The sequence below is a fragment of the Drosophila ananassae genome, chromosome 3R, assembly GCF_017639315.1.
Source record: "Drosophila ananassae strain 14024-0371.13 chromosome 3R, ASM1763931v2, whole genome shotgun sequence".
NCBI classification, from domain to species: Eukaryota; Metazoa; Arthropoda; class Insecta; order Diptera; family Drosophilidae; genus Drosophila; species Drosophila ananassae.
Window position 1 is genome coordinate 15,751,778 of NC_057930.1, and position 15,245 is coordinate 15,767,022.

Consider the following 15,245-nt stretch of genomic DNA (forward strand, 5'->3'; position numbering starts at 1 on the left):
GTTTTATCCCTTCACCTAAAATCCTAATCCACTTTTTATGACACCTTATAGAGCCCTTACAATCTAATCTTTAATGTATCTTTGTCTGGATTCCCTATCTATATCTTCTATGACACCATATAAAGAATTATTAAGAGTTTCTAATACAATCTTAGCCGTTTTCTTCCGTTTCTTTTTTACTCATCTGTTCCAGATTTTTAATGTTTCTTAAGGAAGATTCCCCAACTATATCCCATTCAACACCTCATAGATGACACCCACTGCTTTCTAATGCAATCTTAACCCTTTTATCCCTTTGATACCACTCCCCCTTCTATATATAACCCACTCTAATGCATATTTATAAGAAAGGCCGGTCTTGAACAACAAGGTGTACTAAGGTACTAGGCATAAATCCATTACATGAGCTCTGGAATTTCCATTTAAAATTGAAACTGTTATTTGTTTGAGATATTTGCATTCCCCAAGGTTGCTGAAGGTGATGCCCCATCAGAGTGCAGTATACTTCGACTTACTTATCAACTTCGGTACTAAACATTCGCACCATGTGGCGTTGCAGGTACTGTGGCACGGATTGTGGCGAGGCTGGTGGTGTCTGATAGGGATTCATAATGGCATCATCGTCATCAAAGTACCCGGAGGAAGTGGATGAGGTGGTTCGTGGATATTTTAGCATATTTTTTAAAGTCTTTTTTCTTTGGTTTTTGATTTATTTGATTTTTTTTTAGTCACTTTTGTAACTTTTTTTCAGCACAGATTACATAAAGAAACACAGTTTAAATTATTTCCAATTTAATTATTATTCAATCGGGCGAAGAAAGGAGAAACGCAAACAAATTTTGTAGCCGGTCGAACGACAACTAAATACAAAAATTGCTTTGAATTTTCGAATTTTGCATTAATTTTATTTTATAGCCAGCCAGAGAGAGAGAGGAGGGAGATCTCCTAGCTAGCGCCTCTAGAGAGAGCAAAACGGCGAGAAAACATGCACTTAACTTGGACAAAAACAACACGAACCCCAAGCTCTCGATACGTTGGCCAATTGTATTTATAATTTCATTTTATATATATTTTTTTTGTATTTTTTTTTGCATACAATGTATGGGTCGCTCCGGTCTGACTCTGGAGGAACTGGTTGCGCGTGCCAGAAATCGCAAAAAAAAAAATATAAAAATACTAATATGAGGAAGCAGGCAGGGCTTCTAGAGAGAACTCCTCGGGTGGCAATTAATCAAGTGACGACTAAAAATAAATATTAACCAATTAAGTTAGTCTATTAAGGAGGGAGATACAATGTTGGGAGTGCAGATCATCCCTAATTCAAAAGGTCTACTACACACGTAGGACATATGTTGGGAGTGCAGATCCTCCTTAATTGAAAAGGTCTACTACACACGTAGGACATGTTAGAAGTGCAGAGGCTCCTTAATTGATAAGGTCTACTAGACACTATAGAAATTAAAAGACATGTTGGCAGTGCAGATCCTCCTTTATTGAAAGGCACTACTACACACGATAGGAATTCTTAGAAATGCCTGGACATGACTAGAAATGACAGATAATGTGAAAACGTGTCAATGGTGCAAGTAGCTTCTGGTTTTTTTTTTTTTATAAATAAATAGAAAAGTGATCGACACATTCTTGGCAAGTATTCCCCTGGCAGTCGCCTTTGTCTAAAATCAATTTTTGCCATTTTTCAGCAACTAATTGGCAAGAAATTTCTCAAAATTACATTATTTCTTAGCCAAGATGCTAAGAAATCCTAATGAGAGGCACAACTTATGGACCACCAAAAATTTTATTCAAAAAAAAAATGTTGTTTTTGCGTTTTCCCTGGCTGGGTAGTTTATTTTTAGGACGCTTTCGATTTAGATAAATTGTGCGTGCGATAGATAGATTTGTATCTACTGACTGGCAAGCAGTACATAGAGCTAGAAGAGATAGCCAGATTGTGAGATAAATAAGCACAGAATTCACAATCGGACAGTAACAAGGTCAGGGTACAAAGAGACTCTACACTGTCGGCTTGTAGACACAATGGCTGTTGCGTATCTGAAAGATACATTCAACTCGATCTATAGTATCTGTAAATTGTTTAAGTAAACTTCAGTCGTATCAACACTAAACACAATCACAAGTTTATACTTTTTTGTAGATTTTTTTTTTTAAAAGATGTGCTCCCGTTTTTGCGTCTCACGCCGGCGACAAGTTTTTGTTTACTGAATTCGAACCAAAAAACTGAAAACTGATTTTACAAAAAAAAAATCCAAAAGCAGCGCTCGACTCACGCCCGGCCAGCAATAAAATTATTTTCAAAAATACACCTCCTCGCTCTCTCGGTATAGTTTCTGGGTGGAAAAGAAAAAAAAAAGACGACACATCGCCGAATAATAGGCGAGAAACAAAAATTTACACACCCGACCGAAGCCGAAGCTTTTTTTTTTTATTTAAATGTGTTATTTTTTTTGGGTTTTGCTGGAGCAAAAAATTTTGATGGCCGCAGCACTCCGAGGCTATGAACGATAAGGGGAGTATAGAGACCAGAGCCCAGAGTCGCCCCAGAAATAAATTTTGAGACAAATTGCGAAAACAGTAGAGATTACATCGAAAATAGCGTTGTGGAGGAGCCTTATCGGTAGAGCTCTATCTAATCGGGGGGACCGATAATTAGCATTGAGTGATAGGTGGAGTGGGTATACTTTTGTATGAAAAAACACAAAGAGTTAGGGTCTAGATAGGGAGAGTATCAGGAGTGGAGGTGTCGGGAACAGGAGACGACTTAAGACAGTCTATTATAATGTTTTCCATTCAGAAAGGGGACTTTGCCAAAAACACTGGGTTGGTAACTAAAACAAGGCGGTATCTTTAAAATATCTATATTTAAGACCTCAGGCAGGGGCATTATAGTGTAAGTCATATGTAAATTATAAAGAAAGGAGCTTAGTATTTCAGTTTTTAGGCAAAAAATAGGTAGAAAGAGTAGGAGTATTGAGGTCTTTCCTATAAGACTATCACTATTGTTACAGGATTTGTTTCTAAATAATATCTTAAGATCTTTTAACTCTCTGAATCGTAAACTCTTAGGCCTTTCCCATCGTATGACAGGAAAGCGGGTATACTCTTTTGATTAAAAGCCACTTGACAAACTTGAACTAGGGGCTCGTATGAAAAAAGATATGGAAATCGGAAAAAAGCTAAAGTAAACAATATAATAGTCTGGGAATACTTAGGGCTACTTAGGGGACAGATTACGACTACTATATAGAAGGTTCTACCTTAATAAACTGACCAGGAAGTTCATGAAATGGTGGTTTATTGAAGGATATAGATATTCATTCATTTCTATTTCTAAGTTCTATACCTATTTTTAAATAAATTCACTAGATTTTATATGAATAATTTTAAGATAGATAACTATTAGAATAGTTAGGATGTCTTAGAGATCAAGATTTTCAAGATTTTGGAACAGAATCTGCCCAAAAACCAGCAATTCTAGGATCTATAGAGGACCTAGCTCACAACTAGATACCTTTGGGCCTAAACTAATAACAAAAATGAGTATAAAATAATGATACCCCTTCAAGAGTATAAAAATAAAGAAAATCGTGTGCAAAGTGTGCAAAATAGCGACAAGTGTCGAGAGGAGGCAGCGTGAAATTTATAACCAAGCGCCTGAGTGAAAGAAAAGCCAGAGGCATAGAGGCAAGGCAAGTCATGGCAGGAAAATGCAAACGTTTCAGCTTCAGCTTTGCTTTCTGATTTAAGCAAATTACAAACGCTGGCCACCTGCGCGTATACGTAATGTGAATTTATTGGCTCATTAGAGTTGAGCACAAAAATGTTAAGGCGGCGGCAAAAATAGTTTTTCAGCCAAAGCTTTCCCTCTACACGATCTATATCTCTCTTATACAATTTTATAAATGTCTAATTGGCGTTTAATTGCAATTGGTTGAAAGGCATTGGAAGTCGACTCTGCTGTCGGGTGTCAGTGGAACGTTCCAAGTCTTATCTGGCCAGCCCCGTAATCTTTATGACTGCGACTATATAGTGGAAGTTGTCTGATAAGCTCGTTCAAATCGGTCTGTTTAGTCAGTGGATATTTTTAGAGAATTAGTCACCACTAGATGGTTAATATCAAAGGCAGGAAATCCTTCCGCATAGAGTAGGGTTTATATCTTAGCTTTTAGGGATTATTTCTTATTATTTTTTTTATTCTGTAACTCCTTTTTAAAAGTCTAGTAAGAACCAGGTGTTGCTGTTGACACGTTCTTCTGATATCTACTCTGTTTTTCCAGCACTTACAGCAGCTTAAGGCCAATATTTGAGTGGTATTTTAATTAAGAGTCAATATTCCAGGCACAACTCCCACTCGGACTGTAGACGGCAGAGTTCTTATGGAACAGGGCCTCAAGTTGTGCAAACACACAGATCCCATAGAGAACGGCGCTGGCTGACAAGCTTGTTGTGGGATTTGTCAAGAGTTTATAATTTATAAATAAAAATAAGAGTAGTTGTGGGGTAAACAATACTTTTTTTTTAGTATTTAACTGTTTTGGTATTAAATGGTATTAAATAGAACATGTCTGCATATACCAAATCATGTCTTTTACCTAAAAATCCATTAAATATCACATTTTAACCCTTTGTTCCACCTTACTAAACCCTTGAATGAGCTCCCTCCGCTAATATTTATTTTATATTTATTTATTTCCCCATTATTTATCATATTACCCCCTTTAACTTACTGTCTTTTACTCTCTACCAGAATGGAAGCACGCTTACCTGCAAAGAAAGGCAAAAAAATACATAAATAGATTAGTTAATTAATCGCCATCCAATTTCAATCAATCTTAAGTGCTTATGTCTTAGATAAATAATTAATTTTAAACCGATTCGAGAACGACGCAAAATGGCCCAAGAAATTGCGACAATGAAGATGAAAACAAAATAGACAAAGAGGCACAAACTGATTTAATTAATGGCCGTAATCAGGTAGACCAAAAAAAAAAAAAAAAAAAAAAAACAAAATAAATAAATAAGCGTGTGGCTATCTGAGAAAATAAATACAAGTAATTTAAAAGATCAGACCCCTTGCCAAAAGACGTCACACAGTTGCAATTTGTTGGCCAGAAGCCCTCACACTCGAATTAAAAGGAAAATTTGCATTTTTTTCGCGGTGGTTTGCCAATTTTGGCAATCATCGGGTTGCCGATTTGTGCCACCAAGCGAGTGGGTGTTGATGGGTAGGACCGGACCTAAATATTCTTTTGTCAGGCAGACATTTCTAGATTCTAGAAAATAATGCCCAATTTGACATTTATTTCAAAGCATTAGGGATGAGATACTATATATTTTATTTTTAGGCGATAGCTATACCTTCTGGTTTAATAATTTTAGCAAAAACGAAAAGCAACGTGTAGGAAAGCGTGTAAGAAAATATTTCAAAATTTAAATGGGAATTGGTTTAGAAATTCTAGGCACTTTCAGAGGTAGCTGCGCCAACTGGATCATCTGGAAAAGGACTCTCTAGGGTCTTCTGGACCAGCGGTTCAGTCTCCAACAACTCATTCAACATCTTGTCGAGGACTGCCGTTTCAGACTCCACCACTTCAGTATCTTGCTCCTCACTAGCATCTTGCTCCTCACTAACATCTTCGACATGACTTTCATCGATAACTTTGGCACTTTCGATTAATCGGTTGCCCTGTTCATCGATTAAATAACCCACGCACGAATAGTTCGTCTCTAAGATGGCCTCCCACCGGTCCACATAGTTGATCTCCGTCTGGTTCGTTCGCATTATGTGGTTGAGATTGTTGGTAAAGCCCCTTCCAGCCACTTGGCTGAGAGTTCCTCCCAATCCGAACTCCTGCAAGTCACTGGACACGTCGTAGATCTTCCCCTTGAGAGCCACCAGTATCCTGCCATCACTGCGAGTCCCATCGAACCCCAGGAGCAGGTCCAGAGTGAGCTTGACGGTTGGCAGCTCGGGCAGCTCTTTGGGTGCAAATAGCTTCTTGATGTCTCCCTGCTCGTTTTTTTTGCTCTTTAGATCGAAAAGATAGGCGTAGGCGTAGGACAGGAGGACCACGAACAGAGTCAGGACCACACTGACCACGATGCTATAGTCTCCTGATGCCTTCTCGACTTCCATTATTTTTTTTTGTTTGTTGACCAAATAGATTTTTTCGAAAATTCGGAATTTATTTACAGTTTCTGTGCTGGTATTTTTTTGGATTCTGGTTTTTGAAATATCTAGAGCGGTGTTTTCTGTTGGTATATTACTCATAGACTACTTGATGTTATTTGAGTTTTACTTCCTAAGCATTCTTTGATCTTATCACTTGGTTTTGAACTGAAAGAGCCTCTTCTATAGCTTTAGTATTAAGATATAGTATTAAATGGAACATGTCTGAACATGTCTCTATATACCAAAACATGTCTATAAGTATTTATGACCGGAAAATGCATTCTTTAATCTTAAAACTTGTTTTTGAACTACAATTTACTAAAATTTCCTCTTCCTGATGTTGATTTTCAATAGTTTTACTTTAGTATTAAGATTTTGTATTAAATAGAACATGTCTCTACACACCTTAACATTTCTATAGATCTCTAAAACCAAAAAAAGCAATTAATATGATATTTAAGCCCTCCTACACTACCACTCTCTGACATTCTACTAAAATACTAATTGAAAAATACATTCCCCCCATTCTTCGATCTAATTACTTGCCTTTGAACCGCAGTACCCTCTCATATCATCATCAGATGCCTGCTAATATTTGAAATGATAACAGAGTCTGCTCTGAAGCATTCTTTATCAAACAAATGAAGCTTATCAAATGACTGCCAGGCCGGGGCAGGTGATAATGTCAGCCTTTGTATCAGGAGCCCAGAAATTGGAGCAGACTCGGCAGTCGGCAGTTGGAAATGGCTCTTATATTATCAGTTGATTAAATATGAATTATATGAACAAATAAAGGCGCAAACAGGCCGAGAGGCAAACGGCAAACACGGTGGGAACTAAGCGACTGTTTGTGTCGAAAGACGATAAGAGCCGCTATTCCAAACAGGGTGTTCCGTACGTTATGCGGCAGCGTCCCTCGGTCGGTTGCACGGGAGGTGCATGCAGTGGAAATTTATTTAAAAAAAACTGAAACCCCAAAGGTGTTAAATATAACTTGAACCAATTAAAAATAAGGGGGGGACTGTGTGAAATGTGATATGCTGTGAAATAGTGTAGAGTTTTCATGAAAATCTGAAAAAATAAGCAAAGCATCATGCATAGTTTTCTTTTTTTAATTTATTGAAAATAAATCTTTAACCCGTTTTTATTTATTTACTTACCCGATAAAATCTTTGATAAAACAATAAACCTTAAATAAACCGCGATCATTGTTAAGCAAATAATCGGGTTGGATAATGGCAGCTGGCATTATATTGACGTTTTGTGGCTGTTGGTGCATTTTAGGTTGCTGCTGCAGCTGCGGTTCGCTGCTGCTGCTGCCGGTCGCCATATTGGCCGCCATTTTGCTAGCTAGCGCCGCCATTTTGTTAGGGCTTCCGGCTTCACTTGGCTTCCGGTTGAGACCATAATTATTGGTTTTTAATCGGTTCTTGCGAGTTAGTAGTTAGTTTTCGATTTTAAACTCATTTTTATATTTTTTTAACCTTATTTTTTAATAAAAAATATTATTTTTTTTTATGAAAAAGAAAACTAAACAGCTTTGCCAATTTTTTGTAATAATTGTTGAGAGTGAAAATGTGCTGGCAGAGGAAGGATGGTGTGTGATGTGGTGTGGAGTGTACGTGATCGAGTGGTCGAATGACCCGATTGAAAGTCAGGTTCTGGCTTGGAGAGTAAAGTATTTAATAACATGCCACCAGGCACACATGCCACAAAATTGATATGAAATCTTACATAATAAGAAGCCACAAACTTTAAGATTTAAAGACTAGAGAGCAGTATCTAGAACTCCCCCCCACAGTTATATAACAAGTCTCTGGAGTCTATAGTTAGTCCAGGCAGTGGGTCGCAGCATCTCATGGTAAGTTGCAACAAATGGCGTCGTCTGACAGCTAGCTGACAGCTCGACCAGAAATATGACAGCTGTGGCTGGAGGCTCTTGCTTGATGCCACAAGAGGAGGAGTGGGGCACAAGAGATGTCTCTCCAGAGAACCATTTGTGGGAAAAAAAATGATGTGTTTGGATGTCTTTGCCACATTAATTAACATATTTAATTAGAAAGAACAACAAGCGCTCCAAAAACCAAGGCCAAGTCACATTATTTTTTTAATATTTATTATTTTGTAACAGGTATCGACCCTGACTTTGAAATTCTGTTAAACCTGAAGGCAAGTCACGTTCGCCAGAGAGGCTGCTTGGAAGTACTTTATATTTTTTTTTTGTTTTTTTCTTCAAGGGTCCACACTTCTAAGCATACTGGGAAGGGCGAGAGGATGCCAAGAGTATTTTTCATCCAAAAGAGTTGGCGGCGGCCGTCGGTGGAAAACCTTGAGATGTTGTGCCAAAGAACCACCAACCAGCTCATTCTCATTCACATTTCCATATAGAATCCCCATCCCCCGCCACTCAATTGAAACTGACACACGGCGCCCCAGCATGAGGCAGCAAGACAACAACCATTTCGCCTTGAGAGTGTTTTCATAATGGAGCACAAAACACAAAATACAACACAACACAAGCCAAAAAACAAGTAAAAATCTGTGTAGGAAAATGAACTGCAAGTCTAATGCCCGAGCCAACACAATGGATGTTTTGTACAAGGACTCGTGTTTCTATTTCGTTGAGCACGTCCTTTGGCCCAGGGATTTCTGCTTCATCAGAAATGAAAAGCGTACGGTGGAATGGGGGATTGTAATAGAGGATGAGGTTCACTTTTCATCAAATGAACTCTTAAATGAACACTGGGGAGGTCTGGTGACATTAATAATTATACTTATTCTGTCTAAATGGTGTCTGCTCTTTAAAATCATAAGGATTTTTCCCCTTTGGGTGGTTATATTGGGGGATTATAGTAGAAGATGAACTTCACTTTTTATCAAATGAACTCTGGGGAGGTCTGGTCACATTAACACTTAATATTCTGCTTAACTGATACCTACTTTTTAAAATCATAAAGGTTTCAACCTTTGGTTTTGTATAATAGAGACTTGTAATTGAAAATTAAGTTCACTTTTCATCAAATTAACTCTGGATAGTCTGGTCACATTAATACTTATTATTAAACAGCTTAAATGGTACCTATTTTTAGAATCATAAAGGTTTCCCTCTTTTGATGGGTACAGTAGAGATTTATAAAAGAACTTATAAATTTAAGTTCACTTTTTATCAAATGAACTCTTAAATGAACTCTGGGAAGCCTGGTTACATTAATAATAAACATATTGTTCTGCTTAACTGATAGCTTCTCTTTAAAACCATAAAGGTTTTAAGCTTTAAGACTTCTCTCAGTTGAAATTTATTTCCCAAAATAAAATTATAAAAAAGTAAAACCCATTGAAGCGTTTTAAAAAGCCATTCGAGCGCGAAATTTATGCACATCATGGAACAATGTCAGCTAGGAGTCGGCTCCTCATAGGGGGGTTACTGTTTTTTTTTTAAGGATTTATTGAATTATGTTAAGTATGTTATCTGTGTGCTTGGTTTCCCTTTTTTATGGATGTGTGCCACACGCGTCAATGAGCGCGAAGAAAAAATAATAAAAAAGTTCAACGCGGAGGTCCCAACTTTCCGAAAGCGCATTACTTGTTCCACGAAGAAAAAAAAAAATCAGACACAGAAACACACACAATCGCAGATGCACAACCCGACCTTGACCTGAAAACTGCGGCATGCGGCACAGGCGGTGGAAGCGAGAGGTGGGAGTGCCGTACATCTCGCTCTCACCCTCATAGCTCCCTGTGAATGGGCCAACATGTTGTTATTTGAGTTTTAGTTCGTTTGGGTGGGTATTCTTTTCCACACACAGATACTTTGGATACATATCGTATCTGTAGGCAGCAGCAGCGGCAGCGAAGCCTCAGATGCAGATATATAGATACTCAGATACAGCATAGTTGCTGCTATGCAGTTTCTGAGTGGGTTGGTTGTTGCAGGTTGCCAACAGTAATTTTTTGGTTTTTTGATTTTCATCATTTTTTATAGAGTTTTTGCCTCGACTTGCCTCGCCTCTTGTGGCATCTCGAGTTGCAACTGACAATTGGTGGCACAGGCAGTCAAGGACGTCAACATTTTTTGCTCGAAAATTTGCAAAAGATTGGCTGACATTCGAAAATGATGAGGAATTTGAAGAGTTTGTACCAAAAGATTGAGTTTTTAGTTTTTTTTTGAGTTTTAATACTAAATACTATAAAAAAATACTAACAATTAATAAGATTTGACAAAATACCAGACTAGGGTTGTCAGGGTAAGAGAGGTATTTCCTTTTTTAGGGTTATCTAATGATAAAAATCAAATAATATAGTAATACTATCTAATATTAAGCTTTCTTTTATATTCTTTTGTCTTTTATTTTATGATATTTTCATTTATTGTATTATACTTTCAATGATACACCTACAACCCTATAAAATACCATACCTCTAACTCAGATGAGTTCATTAAGAGTAATTTATTTTATAAATCGATGAAAAAAAAGTGCATAAAATACGATCCACTTAATAGAAGAATAGGAGAACAAATAAAACCGCCGCCAGATGTTTCCATTCTCTGAGAACATTCACATCCAATACACACTCTTTCACAAGCATTATATCTCATATACTTGATAGCCATTTTCAATCAAATTATCAGCCCGAAAAGATCTCTCAAATAATTGTTTTCCATCGCTTTGTTAAAAAAAAAAAAAATGCCCAAAATTGGCAAACAAAAAAATTAAGTCAGAATTGCATTCAAGCGAATAGGTTGCTGATTCCAAGTGGGTGTGTGGTGTGTGTGTGTTGTGTGTGTGAGTGTGTGGCTTTCTTGCCCCCACTTCCCTTTTTCTGAGGTCATCGCCAGTCAAAATATTGCGTATACGTAGCACTGAAGTGACGCCATAGTGGCTGGTAGAGAGCAGCCCCCAAAAAGCGTCAAGGAAATGAATGGAAATCAGCTTTCAAGTAAAAGTTGCGTAATCAAAGAGGGGGTGGTTGGGTTGGCTATACCTTTCTATGGGTTTACCCCCCCCTCCTCACCACGCTCACAACCTCTTACGTTTTGGTTTTTTTTGTAGAAAACAAAAAATACAAGAAACAACAATGATTTGTTAAGAAAGAAAAGCAAACATAAGAAAAGAAAAATCAATGATTGTTGTCAGTTGGAATGTCCTCCATCAAGTCTGCACAATTAAACATTCATTGATGAGCCAGTGGGGGGTTGAGCTATTGATTTCTGATTAATTGGCAGTTAGCTGGGGTCAGAAGGACACTAAAGGGACGAAAAGCCATGACATTGAAGGCAAAGGTGCCAGTTAAGGCACTTTTTTTTTTTTTGGTATTTTTTGGGGGTAGTTTTTTTTATTAGTTTCCTGTTTTTTTTAGCCTCAGCTTGAATAATTTTTATCACCAATTTAACCTTGAACTACATACACATTTTAATATTTTTTTCTTATCATATTTTTTCATGCGAAAATGGTATTTTATGGTATTTTAACAGAACCCCCTATGATCCAAATGTTATGGTTTTAATGTTAAAAATGTTTTCGAATATTTTTGAATATTTTTTAAATTTATTTTATAAAATAATAAACATAAACAAAAGCAACATCAAACAAACAAACAAACAAAGTTTGTAGTGAAACATTACCTTTTAATAAAAATATTCCCGTTATTAAAGGCAATTTCTAAATTGTTTTTGTTTTCCATGAATGATTTTTTTTGTATTTTTTTTTTTTTTTTGAAGATATTGAAGATATATATATATATATATGGGTTGGTACCGTTATCAAACTCGCTAAGAGAGAAAGACAAAAAACAAATGGGCGCGAAATTATAGGAAACTATAGAAGATATGGCGGCGGAAGAGTGAGCGAGAGAGCAGATTTGTATGTGGCAAGAGCGAGAGCGAGAGAGAGATAGAGAGTGCACACAGTAACCGAGGCGTTTTTTTTTTTTGAATGAAACAAATCGTTTTGTTGTTGTTTCTTCACTTTTCTTTCACTTTTCCTATCGCCGAGATGCAAAATTTTCCTTCTCTTGCTCGACTTTTTTTTTTTTTACATAATCAGTTTCGAATCACTTTTAATTTGCTTTTAATTTCATTTTTTTTTTTCTGTGGCAACAACAATTTTTAATGTTGCACGCACGCACACACACACATACACAGACACACGCACACACTCGGCAGCACACAGACACAAACGCTCCGCGTTGATGTTCAAATTCGACTGACTGACTGACTGACGACAGCAGGGAAACTTCCGCGTTTGCCACCAACCACAACAACAACAACAACAACCACAACAACAATACGAAAAAGTGTGCTTTCTGCAAAAGCCACAAGGCCCGGGGGACTCGAAATTTCTATCTACTTTTTTTTAGGAATGTTGTTTCGCGAATTTTTTTTGTTTTTTTGATTATTTTGCTTTTTAAAAAAAATAGTTCCTTTTTTAGAGTGGATATATAATTTATTTTTTTTTAGCTAAGCTTGTTTGATTTAGCAAGAAGCCAAAGTGTAGATTGACTGAGGGTAGGATTTTTGTTGCTTTGGTTTGTGGCGCGTTCATCGCCCGAGCATGCAGATGAGAGAGTGAAGAGAGAGAGAGTGTGGCAGCTAGGAGAGCCAGCGCAAGTTCATTTTCAAGAGAGAGAGCCACAACAGCCACGTGAGCGAAGAAAAGTGGAATTATTGTGCTCTCTTTTGAGGAAAATCTTGTATCTGACTTTTCTTTTCTCTCCATTTCCCTTCTTATCCGTCTTATGGCTCCTCCAATTTGCATTTTCTTTTCTGATTAACTGTTCTTCCACTGCCAGTCTGGCATCTCTCTCTCGCTCTCTCTCTCTCTCTTTTCTCCTGCCAATGTATACACACATAAATATAGAATATATATATCGCACATCTGAATGAAGCATAAATAACACCTGCGCCTCTCCTCGCGCCTGCGCGCAAGAGCCACAAAAACGTGCTCGACAAGAGGACGAGAGAGGACACGTAGAAACAACAGTAAACCCCAAAAATTCATCCTTATCATTGGTAGTAGGTGGAAGAGAGATAGGACTGCCTGCATGTGTCTGTGCAGAAATGAACTCTGCAGAGGCAGAGAGAAAGGGAGAGAAACGGCTCTCTCAGCTGCCCCAATTCTATTTTTTTTGTTAGATTGCCAAAATAATTACAGCAATTTATAAATTATCAAGGAGCAGAACCGTTTGAAAGGACCTTAGCCAAGGCTTCCAGGAAGGGGTAACAAAATATTTATAGTATCCATATAGTATCTTGAGGGGAAGGGCAAGCCCAAATGTCAGTAGAAATATTTCAATGACAAGGTATTTTAAATTGAAAAGGTAGTTTTTTTTAGTTCAACAAGGCCTGTCCTGCCCCACAGGGGACACTCTAAGGACATCCTTACATTAATTGCCCACGTGGGGGGAGCCACCCATCTCTCGTGTTAGTGCCGTCTTGCTCTGCCGCTCCGTTTATAAGTGGAGCATGACCCACATATCTGAATAAACAAAGCCCACAAATCGAGCAGAGTCCTGTCCTGTCCTTTCCTGGCAGAACAATTCAATTTTGTGCGTGTTTTCAGGACACTAAGACTCATATGAGGAATGGGGAGGGGAGAGGAAGAGTTGGGAATTTATTTTATTTTGTTTGGCATTAAAAGGAATTCCAAGCGTTTGTAAAGATTTCCAATCGATGAGTTCTTCATTCGTTCAACAGCACACTGTGGACTACTGTGCGTATACGTAATATTCGAATATTACGCATCCCACATGTTGGTACATTTTTGGTAATTACATTTTTTGTAGCATACTTTACAGATTATTTTTGGAAATCGGTTCTAAAAGGTCTTTAATGTCAGATATCTTTGAGATAAGAATATTTTATGAGAAAAATAGTTATATTCTTAATTCTTTTTTTTTAGTTAACTTTTTAGGAACATAGTCAACAATTATTAGGCAGAAAAATTATGTATTAATTATTTATAAAATCTCTAAATAAAATTAATAATTTATAAATCCCATTAAATAACAGCCAATTAAAAGAAATCATTGTGCCTTAAGCACTTCCCTGATATAAGTATCCACGAGGGCCAATCGAGGGAAACTCAATCAATGCCGATTCATCGAACTGTTCCAGAGTCCCTTCTTTTTTTGGTAAACAACTTTCGATAAGATTGCGTTTGTTTTTTTTGGGGGAGAAGTGGGCGGAAAACAGATTAGACGGCCCAGTCTGAATGGCACCGTGTGTGTATTCTTGTGCATATGGAAAATAATTTGTAGAGCAATCTTGCCGCCGTCTGGGCTGAGAAGAGTTTGAGTAAACAAAACTTGTTAGTGGCTATAAGTTTTTTGTAATTTTCCACACGGCTAGAGGGGCTATGGCTGTGGGTGCAGCAGTTTCGAGACCAGTTCTCGTAAAGGTCGTTTTCGATGGTCACGATCGATCAGTTGGGGCTTGAAATATTACTTATTTTTGAAAGGAAAGGCTGGGTTGTTGTTATTTTGGGGACTTAGGAATCTAGTCTCACATCTCTAGTATCTAGAGACTAGCCTCTCGTCTCTAGTCGTTAGTCTTGCATCTTTGGTCTCTCATCTCTAGTGCGTTTTGAGGTTAGGAAGTGCCCTAGAACACCCCTCTACCACGTGGTAGATCCTACCTGTCTGAACATGCCACACCTCATATAGGTCACAGATGATAACCCCAAAATAGGCGATAAGAAAAGAGAATCTAAACAAGAACCGCTGATGCAAGAGGTCATTGGAATTGAAATGCAATTGTCAGTAGCTTTTAAAGAGAGTAAAGTGGGGAGAGAGAGCAGAGCTCCAACGGTAAGCCAAAAACAAAGCCAAACAAAAGCTTGCTCGATCGCCGAAGCGCGGGAGAGAGATAATCGCAGGCAAGAGAGCGAGCATGGCGTGTTTGGTGGGAGAGCCGTTAAACCGGCGACGGGCCACAACAAGCAAACAAAGAGCCGAGACGAGGCGACAGAAAACGAACATATCAGCGCAACAAACACGAGGCACACGAGGTGGAAAAGGTACGCTGGTAGCTCCCACTCAGTGCGACAGAGACTGTCGT

General features: G+C 37.9%; 2 protein-coding genes across 10 annotated transcripts in view; both read right to left on the reverse strand.

Moving 5' to 3' along the window:
* Window positions 1–15,245, reverse strand: part of LOC6498474 (protein bunched, class 1/class 3/D/E isoforms) — an 82,911-nt gene that overhangs the window by 29,340 nt on the left and 38,326 nt on the right. Inside the window, exon 1 of one of the 9 annotated variants that reach the window (XM_014906659.3) lies at window positions 7,351–7,597. The exons of 6 other annotated variants lie outside the window; for them this stretch is intronic. In XM_014906659.3, the coding sequence (XP_014762145.1) occupies window positions 7,351–7,553 (203 nt within the window). In that variant the 5' untranslated portion in view covers window positions 7,554–7,597. Of the gene's footprint in view, window positions 1–515; window positions 861–4,745; window positions 4,783–7,350; window positions 7,598–15,245 lie in introns of those variants that run through there. 2 more of the 9 variants (XM_014906656.3, XR_006507502.1) reach the window with 2 other exon arrangements.
* Window positions 5,338–6,310, reverse strand: LOC6498472. Its single transcript, XM_001962861.4, has one exon. The coding sequence runs from the start codon at window positions 6,287–6,289 to the stop codon at window positions 5,474–5,476; it is 816 nt and encodes a 271-aa protein (XP_001962897.2). The 5' UTR covers window positions 6,290–6,310; the 3' UTR covers window positions 5,338–5,473.